The sequence below is a fragment of the Microcaecilia unicolor genome, chromosome 1, assembly GCF_901765095.1.
Source record: "Microcaecilia unicolor chromosome 1, aMicUni1.1, whole genome shotgun sequence".
In the NCBI taxonomy this organism is placed as follows: domain Eukaryota; kingdom Metazoa; phylum Chordata; class Amphibia; order Gymnophiona; family Siphonopidae; genus Microcaecilia; species Microcaecilia unicolor.
The window spans coordinates 546,268,592-546,280,592 of NC_044031.1; the positions used below are offsets into that span (position 1 = coordinate 546,268,592).

The 12,001-nt window shown below is 42.7% G+C and overlaps 1 protein-coding gene across 1 annotated transcript in view; it reads left to right on the forward strand.

Moving 5' to 3' along the window:
- Nucleotides 1–12,001, forward strand: part of LAPTM4B (lysosomal protein transmembrane 4 beta) — a 177,430-nt gene that overhangs the window by 110,154 nt on the left and 55,275 nt on the right. The window contains exon 6 of the mRNA XM_030190188.1: nt 4,684–4,779. Coding sequence (XP_030046048.1) covers nt 4,684–4,779 — 96 coding nt within the window. The remainder of the gene's footprint in view (nt 1–4,683; nt 4,780–12,001) is intronic.

The window sequence follows — 12,001 nt, forward strand, 5'->3', positions numbered from 1 at the left end:
CAACACTCTGCATCTCGCTCTTGATATGCCAAGATAGAGATGAAGAAAAGCCATGTAAAGATTTAATTATTTCAATGTTTATCATTTCAGGAAATGAGCTAGTGCTCAACATCTGCATATCATACAGAATTCATCCTCTGGTGGAAAGAGCTCACAATGGATGGATGTATTCTGTGTTAATAATTATGCTTGGATATTCAAAGGCCTGGCATACAAATAGTTAGCATATGTTAACGCATGATTCAAGTCTACAGCAATTTTCCAAATCAAGAGTTGCTGCTGGTTTTCCACTAATCTGGACTGAAGTAAGAACTTCTATTTTATTCCTACTGAAGGTATTGGCAGATAAGGACCACCTATTTCTGCCTGATTACTGTGAAAAGTTTTCCTCAGTTATTAGTGCTCACTACATTAGTGCCACTGTGGTTCCGTTTGCATGCCCTGTGCTTTTTTTTTCAATTTTGCAACTATTATAGCTCCAACCTCATCTGCTAAGGATGTGCATGGATGAAATTTGGGGTTCATTTATGGATCATGTTGAGCTTTTTTGGGTCAATTGTTTTACATTTTCTTGTTTTTTTTCCCCAGAAATGGATGCATATAAAATGTTTTATTTTATCTAAATCAGCTTTATGCACATTAATTTAGAGGCATTGTGCTCATAGCCTATTTAGTGTTCATTCTTTACACACACAAAATTTTCCTAAGCAAAAGCTAGAAGTCCGTTCCACATGTCTCATGCCTTTTTAGTGACAAATATTTTCTCATATTCTCTATAAGCACCTTCCTATTCTTGAGCTTTTTCTACTAAGGAATATGTTACCTTAGGAGTGGAGGAGTAGCCTAATGGTTAGAGATCAGTGAGTTGAGAACCAAGGACGCCTGATTCAAATCACACTGCAGCTCCTTTTTATCTTTGGGAAGTCACTCAAACTCCATTGCCTCAGGTGCAAACCTTTGGGCCCATGCCCAGAACTCCGGACTAGAGCTAACAGCGCCTATCTCTCACTTCGGGATCAGTGCTGAGAAATAGCGCTCCAGTGCTGAGAACAAATTGTATTTGAATTATATGCATGCTGTGTAGGGGTGAGGAAAGTGACCGGGGCTGCAGAAAGCCTGTGCTTAATTTATATTAGAGAGACAGTCTTACCTCTGAAATCAAAACTGCTTTCTCCAGCTTGTGTCTCTGCCTAAGCGGTGGGCCCCTGTGACAGTGTATGTGAGAGCAGAGGATGAGAGAGAAAGAGGGCCAAGACAGACAGAGGCAAACATCTCACACATATGGCCAAGTGGACATACAGCCCAAATACTCGCAGGCCTTTTTTTTTTTTTGCTTGGATCTTGTACTGCTGCTGCCTTCAAATTCCATGAGAAATCCTCTTTTCAAATGCTTCAGCACCAGCTTGGAGCTGGTGTTAGATTTTCAGCAGTAAGGGCAGGGTTTGGTTTGTGCCCTGTTTCTGCGCATTAGGAGTGAATAACTAAGGACCTCATTTACATAGGATTGATTACATTTTAATGCAATTTGCAGCCATCTTTGGCACACACATTGTCCCCAATGTAAGTTCCGTTTGAACATTCTGAGAACCCTAACGTTGCCCCTAGCGCCGGCATTAGATTTTGAGCATCGGCTTCTTAGATTGTAAGCCCTCCGAAGACAGGAAAGTACGTACGGCATCTGAATATAACTTGCCATGATCTAAATCCAAAATCCCCTGACCCTGTATTGAAGCCTTCTACTTATCTGAATATTTGTATCATTTCCCTCTTTTTTCTAGAGAATGTGTCTTACTTTACATCATGCTCTGTGTATAACTTATAGTTCAGGCAGCATGATGTTATGGTGATCTTCCTTTGAATTGTCTCCAACTTGTCAATGTTCTTTTGATATGAAGTTTCCAGAATAATGATGGACTTTGAAAAATGTGCCTCCTCTGCCTTAAACAGAGCACATCTGTTCATTTACATGTGTGCTTAAATGAGAAGGAAGAGGTTGGTATCATCCTTTGTTTTCCTAGTATTCCAGAGCAGGAAACTAAAACTTTTCATTCAGTAGTTTATGACCAGCAGATGAAGCTGTGCAAAATCTTCCAATAAAATCAAGTCACTGGGTCCAGTTAACCCTTGGCAGCATGTCTAGCTGAACGTTTCTGGTTTAAAGTTAAGGAATAGAAAATGAGCAAAGCTGGGTTTAAATAAGAGCTGTGCAGGGTTAATGAATGTTATCACATTTTTGTGCTTGAAAATTCATATGACCCTCGGATGACCAAATTAAATTAGTGGGAGAATTTATAAAGGCACAGGAACTGAGGGCAGATGCAGCTTTAGCCAGTATAGATAGATACTGAGCAGGCATTTGATAGTGACTTGTGGGACTATATGTGGGAGGTACTGGCTTGCTGTGGCTTTGATGGAGACATTCGAAGAAAAATAAAAACATTTATATTCTACCCCTCAGGTACAACTTCAATTAAATGGCAGGCAGCCTTTTACTTTGGAGTGAGACACACAGAAGGGATGTCCTTGTCCCTGGAGGAGTAGCCTAGTAGTTAGTGCAATGAAGTTTGATCCTGGGGAACTGAGTTCCATTCCCACTGCAGCTCCTTGTGACTCTGGGCAAGTCACTTAACCCTCCATTGCCCCTGGTACAAAATAAGTACCTGAATATATGTAAACCGCTTTGAATGTAGTTGCAAAAACCTCAGAAAGGCAGTATATCAAGTCCCATTTCCCTTTCCCTTTATTTGTTTTATGCTTGGAGCCCCTCACAGTGAAATTAGGTTTAGATTCTAATATCTGAGGCATAAAGGTAGGCAACTAAGAATTAAAAGCTCTTTCTGTGGCAGACCTTCTGCTGATAATGAGAGATCTGTAGAATATGCTTTCATTGGCTCATTTTACACTCTTCAATAAATTCTCAGGCTTGCAAGTAAACCTAGGGAAATCCTCCCAATTGGGGATGACTTTGGGCCATGGCAGGGAACCTACTCCCTTCAGAGGCCTCACACAGCTTAAGTATTTAGCGGTCAAAGTGGCAGGCTTGAAGGTAGTGATAATTCTCTCTTTTCTCCAAGCATACATGACCCTCATCACTTCAAATGACCTAATGTGCAGCTGCTGCTCCTCCCAGATGTTGCACCTGAATAATCCCTTTTGTTTTCCACTCTTTAAAGTCCATATTCTGCATCCCCAGGGGGAAGTCACCATTTGCCTGCAGAGGCAAATAAAAAGAAAATCTCTCTGGAAATCCAAAAAGCCTACACCCTATTTTCCAAGTCCATTGAATTGATGTAATAAGAATATTATATTCCAGTATGGGCAGGAGATTATGTCCCTCTGCATACAAAAGGTAAACTAAAGCAGAAGGTTTGGCCATCTTGTCTCTCTAGCTGCAAATTACAGTATCCACTTGTTCCCCCAATCCGCATCAAGCAAGCCATGTTATAGATCTTTTATATCAGGGAGCCTCAGTCCTCCCTCCTCTTTTGGCTCTTGTGATAATGAGCATTTCATATGGGGCTTCATCCCACTCCACAAAAACATACACAACATTCACTTACATTGCTGGAACTCTTTTCTCTGAAGCACAAGGGGTAAATATTGGAGAAGCTAAAGCCATTTAGGCAAGACGATCATTTTCACCCCCATTCCCCCCCAAATCCACTGCTTATTTCTGGGATAAGCAGCATAAAATGTATTGTACTATTTTGGGATCTTGCCAGGTACTTGTGACCTGGATTGGCCACTGTTGGAAACAGTATGGCAATACTTATGTACTAATGTACATTCTACAACTTGCCCAAAGCTAAGGGGCCCTTTTACAAAGTGGCAGTAGAGCTACTGCCACTTTGTCATACACCCTTAGCGTGGATTACAAATAAAAGTAAAAGGAAACCATCATTCCCTGATTATACAAATTTTATTTTAAAAAACCCGAAAGTTTCATTAATTAAACAAGATTTAAAAAATTTCTTAAATAAGTATGATTTTAATAATTTTCTGAATCTTAAATAGGAGGGTTCCGTTCTTAATAAAAAAAAAGGTTGAGAGTTCCAAAATTTTACTGTTTGATAAATAAAGGAAGCAGTAAAAGAAACCTTTTAAACAGTATTTCGTTTTCAGATGGAATAAAAGGTATTAAATTATTTTTGAATTTGGATAGAGATAGGCCAGGTAAATAACTTGGAGCTAAACCACGTATTAATCTGAAAATGATGGTACATAGTTTAAATGAACAGCGGGCATGAAAAGGAAGCCAATGAAGCTGAATTAAAAGAGAGGGTTGCCCTTTCTGAACGGCTTTTAATAGAACCATGTAAGCAGGCATCCAATACATAATGCTGGACCGTCAGCCGTTTAGGAGATTAGCAAAAGCAACCAAGATTAATTCCAAATATAAAGCACATAGCCAGTAGCAAAAATTCCAGGCGTGTGGTCTGATACATTGTGAGTCAGTGCTTATGTTTGCTCTCTTGAGTTTAGTTTACTTTGCAGGAATGTTAAATCTCTAAAATGCCTTCTGCCTGTTTTTGCAATCAGTAGTCCTGCTGTAGGTCATTTTTTCCTGCCTTGTTTCTCAAGTCTAATGTCCAAAAACCCCAATGGTAGAAACATTATCTTGCAGTACAGTTTTGAAAAAATAAGTGGAATAACAAACCACAGGATATTTTCCTCTCATTTTAGGCTTACCTGATTAGCTGTGTGTGGAACTGCTACCGATACATTACCAGCAGAAACTCCTCTGATGTCTTGGTCTATATAACTAGCAATGATACTACGGTAAGCATGATTTGGGTCTGTCATTTCAATAGTAGTTATAGGGGTAAACTTTCAATTAGCTCAACGATGACATAGCTAGCTGTATTATACCTTGCTAAGGGGCCCTTTTACAAAGCTGCAGTAGGGCTATCGCGGTAATGGCATGTGGCAAATCTGTCCTACCTCTGGAGCCTGGTATTAGTTCCGGTGTGTGCTGCGTACCATTTCTGGTGCTTGAAAATTATTTTTATTTTTTTACTACCAGGGTCTTACTCGGCAGTAATCGGGCAGCGCTATGGCCCGGTTAGCGTAGGAGCCCTTACCGCCTCCTAAATAGGAAATGTCAAGGGTTCCCCCTGGTAATGGCCACATGGCAAGTGCTTAACTTACCGCACAACCATTTCCTTTTACCCGCTGCAGTAAAAGGGAGCCTCGACGCACGGCAAATCCATGTGGCGATGCCACTGCATGGCCCCTTTTACCACAGCTTGGTAAAGGACCCCTAAGGTAGGAAAATTTTCATCCACAATTTGTTCAGCTAGGTTGCAGCTGACTATAGAGCTCAATTTTGAAACAGAAAAACGTCCAAAAAAGGGCACAAAGCGACATTGGACTTTTTTTTTTTTTTTTTGTAAAAATGTCTAAATTGCTATTTTCAAAACTCATTTTAAGACTTTTTCTATTTAGTTTGTCTAAGTCTCAAGGGGGTGTGTTGAAGGTGCATTTTGGGTGGGACTAGGGTGGGCTTACAATTTGGTCATTTGTCTGCGATAATGGAACATTATAAAAATATCCAGGGCAAAAAATTGGACGTTTTTCGCTAGACGTGTTTCATTAACTACTAAGTGCCAAGAAGGTGACCAAACTGAACAGATCACCACTGGAAGGTAAAGGCATGACCCCCCCTTAATCCCCCAGTGGTCACTGACCTCCTCCCTCCCTTCCAAAAGGTCAGAGTGACAGTGCATACCAGGCTGTATGATGGCTGCAAATATAATGGCCATGTCTTAGAGCAGCAAGAAGGTCCCTGGAGTAGCCTAGTGGTTGGTTCAATTGACTGTAAAGAAGGGGACCCAGGTCCATATCCCACTTTAACTGGTACACTTGTGGTGGAAAATGTGAGCGCCCCAAAAACCATGAAATACCTACTGAACCCACATATAGGTGACACGTGGTGGCATAAGGACTATTGTAGTGGTTTACAGTTGGGTACAGCACATATTTAGCTGTTCCTGCAGGGCTCACCATACAATATAAAGGGGTTATGATGTGATGTGTACCTGGGACGTTTTATGTGAAGTTCACTGCAGTGCCCCTATGCTGCCCCACTGTTCTGCTGGGATGTCTGTGTGGCCAGTCTAGTAGGTCTGCTGACCCCCATACTTCCCAATGGCTTATTTTTATGCGTTTTTCTCATGGACATTTTTTGTTTGAAAATGGCCCTAAAAGAAAGACACACTGAGCACAAAAACATCTATGACAGGATGATTTTGAACCCAAAATATAGGCATCTTTCTGGTTTGAAAATGACCATGTTTGGAAGTTTTTTGCAAAATGTCCAAAATTGGATTTTGGTGTCATAGCTAAAATGCCCCTTCGCACTTTGTATCAGTAGTTTACTGAAAATGCAATCCTATATGTCTTGGTAGCTCACTCTTTAAAATAGCCCCCACTCTGCGGCCAGTGTTCACCTCTGTTCCCAACTCTGGCAATCTTATCTTTCTCATTCATGATCCTGTAATTCGAATCTTCAACATAACAACCTGCTCTGAGAGTAACCCTTCACGGGCTCTTTGAATACCAGAGCCCCCTCCCAGCACAAGGCCAGAGAAGTTCCTTCATCCAACCTGACTATTCCTGTAGGACCTCCCAGGATTTCAGTGGTTAAATATAGTCTAATGACTATATTTAGCCTCTCAGTTGTAAATTTTCAGAGCTTGAATCTAACAGGCTAACTCTGCTACGTGGCTAGATCACTGAAGATTTACCTCAAACTTCATTAGTATAAGTATATTTAATGACATGAAGTAATACTTCCAAGTAAAAATGATAGTGTTTATTTATTTATTACATTTGTACCCCGTGCTTTCCCACACATGGCAGGCTCAGTGTGTTATGTACTGCTTTTTATCACTGTTCAGTAAATTGGCAGGTGCACATGAGTGTTGTATGTGTTTGTAGTTGAATGGAGTTGATTGAACAGTCACCGTCATCACCAGTGAAAACTATCAAGGTAATATAAAGCCTTTGGCTTTAAATGCTGGCAAAGCTACAGTGAATGATGAAGACAATTTATTTATTTATTTTCCAAGTTTCTATTCCGCACTATCTTTTCAATTCTAGGCAGATTACAAATCAACATATACAGTTTATCCATATAAAACAAAAACATACAGACCAATTAAAATAAAATCAACAATAAAAATAAATCAGCAACCCACATATGCTGTCCTAATATAGTTTAAAAATATCATAGAGATTCTCTATCCTTATCATATATTCATGCTGAACGCACTTAGGAGACAGCTAGGAAAGCCAATTGATAGCATACATGGAAGCCTTTATCCGTGTAGCAGCGCAGGAATGGAGCTGGGATTGCCAGTTCTCCTCTCCCTGGGCTCATTATCATCTTCTCCCTATTCCGGATAAAGTAACAATATTCAGCACAGGGGCGGACTGACAGTGGTCGGGGCCCCTGAGCAGTAAAGGTCATTGGACTTCCCCCCGGCCACTGCCCACCGCCCCACTGCTGCGCCGCTGCCCCCCTCCCGCACCGCTGCTGCCCTCCCTGGTCCTACCTCAAAGGGCCTGGTGGTAAAGTGGCTTCCTAGGGGACAAGAAAAAAACCCACTCTTTTCTGCCTGCTATTGCTACTGTGCCCAAAATGGATACTGAAGTAGTCTCGCGGGTCTCAGCAGCATTTTTAAAACATAGCAAGTGGTGCTGGTGCCACCATGCAAAGTAGCAGCAGCAGGCAGGAAAGAGTGGGATTCTTTTCTGACCCCGCAGAGGCCACTAGATCACCAGGTCTTTCAGGGTAGGACTGGGCAGGGCTGCAATGTGCTGTGGCAGCGGCGGGCAACCATGCAGAGGCTCTGGGTCACTGCCCGGTTGCCCGCCGCTGCCACAGCACATTGAAGCCCTGCCCAGTTGCCTGAATGGTCAGTTCACCTCTGATTCAGCAGTATTATCTGGATAGTCACTGCCACTGAACGTTCGTATGGAGCAGTGAGGTGCAATCCGAAAGCAGTGATATTCAGCCACTGGCACAGACATACCAGATCACACACATTTAGCATGTGACACACACAATCGGGCCCCTTCTCCAGCTCACACACTTAAGGGGCCCGATCTCACGTATTGGCATCTTCATTGCCATCCGCAATCCGGTACCTCTTCTCTTCTTTTTTTTTTTTTTTGCATATATATTTTTATTAATTACCACGGAAGTTGAACACAGAAAAGCAAGTACTGTTACATTGTACACTTCATACACAAAGTATCTCGTGGTCCCCAAAGTAACAGCCAACATCTTGCAAAATGCACCCAAAACCTCCCCCCATCCTACCCCAGCCATCCACCCCAACACCCCCCCCACCCACTACCCCTCCTTCCACCAATTCAAAATCTACTCCAAACATGAAAACTATTAGCTGCATTGAGCCTGCCATGAGTGGGAAAGTGCGGGGTACAAATGTAACAAAAAAAAAAACCCATTCAGTATCCCAAAAGGGGGACCAACATTGGAGAAAGCGGTTTCCCCGCATTGAAGACAAGTCTTGAATGTCTTTACGTTCCAGGGCACTCAACGTGATCATGGCAGACCGCCATTGTTGTATAGAGGGGTAGTCAGAATGTAACCAGATGCAGAGAATAGTCTTTTTCCCCATGATCACTGCTCTCTTTAAAAAAATCCTTCAAACCTGCACGGGCTACTCTGCGTATGTGAAATGAGTCAAACAAAGTGGGGCTGGTCCACGTGACCCTCCACATCTGGGACACTTGATTACACAGTTGAGTCCAAAAGTCTAAAATCGGAGGGAAAGCCAGAACATGTGATCTAAATGTACCCCAGCCCCAGAATACTTCGGGCAATCATCACCAGGGCGGAGGGTAGCTTTAAATGCTCTGTGCAGGGAGATGTGGAGGTGCATGAGGAATTTAAATTGCAGCTCTCAAAAGTCTGCACTCCCCAAGGTTTTGTAGGTACTCAACAAACATGATTGGAGTTGTGTGACCCGGATACAGAGCCCCAACTCAAGAGACGATTTCTGAGCCAGGGGGCCATAGGCAGTCATAGGTGAGTTCTCTCGCAGGTGACCATAGTAGTACTTAGGGGGAACCAACAACTGAGCGTCCAGACCATACATCTCCACTAAACATTCCCACACCCATAAGGACAGTGAGGCTGGGGGGGGGAGGGGGGGCAAAGATGCAATTGAGCAGAGAGGTGGTGGCTGACCCACAGATCGTTGAACGATTTAAGTGTGCCATCTTTGTTCAGTACATGAAAAAACCTCTTCTCTTCTTTTAAAAGTTCTTTTTGCCACAATCTGTGCAGTGCCAGAACTCTTAGCAATAGCAGGTTGCTTCATCCAATCCCCCAGGACCTTCCTGCAGCTGCGTCCGGCCCTTGCTGAAGGAAGGCCACAAGATTGGCTGAAGCAGCCTGCTACTCAGCAGTAGCTATTTCTGCCAATCCTGGGAGCCTTCCTTCAGCTGCATCCCACCCTTGCTGATGGAAGGCCCTGGGGTTGGCTAAAGCAGGCTGTTCTTGCTGAGAGTGCCAGCATTGTATAGATCGTGGAAGAAGAACGTTAAAAGAAGAGGAGATGTATTGGTCTGGATTGCAGGGGGGTGGGGGGAGGACAGAGAGGGAGAGAAATGCTTTACGGTGGGGGGCAAGGATGGAGACAGGTGCTGCATGTTGGGGGGGGGGGGGTGGAAACTGATGCTGCATGGTGGGGGGCAATGAGGGAGACAGGTGCTGTATTGTGTTGGTGGACAACCAGCGGCACCAGTGAAAACAGCAGGGAAGGCTAGAGGCGAGCCGGAGCCTGCTGCTTTCACTGGTGCTGCTGCGACTTGAGCAGAATTCCTAGAAGGACCCAAGACATGGAATCTGAAGCGTGGATGCCCATAATTTATTGAGCAACTTCGCTTGAGGTAAATGGGAAAATTTGAGTTTTAATACAGAAAAGAGGTCATGCACGCCTTGAGACAGCCTTCAGCAACGAAACTCTGGCCATAGTCGGTGTGATTGACTGACTACACTCGTTTTTGCCCACCTGCACTTTGAAGTTTAATTTAAGTAATTCTCTCACTTCTTTTGCGGATCCATTAATTGCATTCCTGTGAAGTTTATCAATTTTGAACAAGAGTCAAGGGTTTTTTTAATGCCAATGAAGAGAGGTAACCCATGTGATTTCCTCCACCTTTGTTTTTGAAAATATCTATCTTGGGTGGAGGTTGGGTTGAGAGACTTTTTTCCCTTTTCTCATTAAGGTTTCTATTGCACTTCACAGGATTATAGTCCTGTTAAAGTGCTTTGCTATCTATCTTAGAGAGATATCAGGACTCTCTATTCCTTATTGTGGATTAAAATATGTAACATGTCATCCATGAAGACACATGAAGGCATTACTTTTCAATAAGTGTAGCCCGCAGCCCTTCCTTGGACTTCTGTTCCTTCACCACCATTTCAAATTTATAGATTTAATTCACAGTGAGAAAAACCTCACTCGACCTTCAGTTTTACTTATTGGGGTGGTACATGTCACTCTTCTGGATGGGCCACCCTTGGCATCTCTGACAACAAATGTTGAAAAAATAAATTAATTTTCTATTTATTGATTAGAATATGTCAGTGTTCAGAATGCGCATTTGCCAGAAGTAGTTTTAGACATGGCTGGGGCGCACGCGAAAAATCTCACTCATTTGGCCTTCAATCTCTAGCATTGCGGTGGTAAATCTCTAGTATTGGGCTGGGCCACCCTTGGCTTCTGTGCTGGCGCTATCCTACTTTATCTGGATAGCGGCACTGAAAAATGCCACTATCCAGATAGAACCCCTGGACTATCTGGCACTATCCAGATAGTGGCAAGGCAGTCTGTAAAGATTTTCAGCTGCACTGTCTGGATATTGCAACTAAATATCTGTCTCAGCAGCATTTATCAGGGTAGTAGGCACCGCTAGAGGGCCAGCAGAACACGGTAAGCCAGGTAAGGGTGGCAGGAGGCATTGATGTTTTAGGGGTGCCAGGCCCATGATTTCCAGTGCCTTGTGTGCTGCCCCTTCTGACAAGAAGTTGTCAGAGGAGACAGGATGCAGCCATGCTGGAATGCAGATTTGTGGAGGAAGGCCTTGTGTCACTGCAGTGGAGCTAGGGGGAATAGGGATAAGATGATAAAGAGCCCAGGGAGGGGTGCACTGGTAACCCTAGATCCACCCTTGCGCTTCTACCTGGATAAATTCTTTTAAACATCAAGTTGTCCATGTATACTACAAAAAACTCTCAACTGGCTTCCCTTGCTGTCTCCTAAGTGCTCGTAGCACATTGTCTTCATCATTCTCTGTAGCTTTGCCAAAGACACAATGCCACTGAGGCTGAGTAAATATAATACAGAGCTGGAACAAGCCTATCCATTGCCTGTTATGGTTTATACACAGCTAACCAAAAATTATGATCTCTGCCCTTCGTTTCATGCATTTCTGCTGTTTTTTTGACAAGGCACTTAATAAGATAAAACAAAGACTAGAGGAAATTAGTAGCTATGTATATTCTATAAAAAGAAAAAAAAATTATCACTCTGTTATACAAGAGTCTAGTGTTGCATTTCAAAGATAGAAAACTTTGTTTTTCAGTGTAAGAAAAGCCACAACTGCATGAATAAACCAAAATGGATCATTTACAACCACACTGTTTTGATTTTGCAAATCGGTGCATTTTTGTAGACTTATGAAATACAGTATTGGAAATGGAGATTTTCTTAATGACTATGTGGGAGAAAAGCAGCTCTTTATCTTTGCAACTTTTTGCAAGTCCAGCCAGTGAAAGGAATTTGATTATATCTCTGCCTCCAAGGAGCAAGTCCAAAACATAACATCACCAGAAAATATCTAGTGTGCCAGAAAGTGAGAGGAGTAACTGGAGGCTGAGCTATGCTCTACAAATTAAGGGCCCTGTTTACTGAGGTACGTTAGCATTTTTAACGTGCCTACAATTAGCGCGCATGCTAACCTT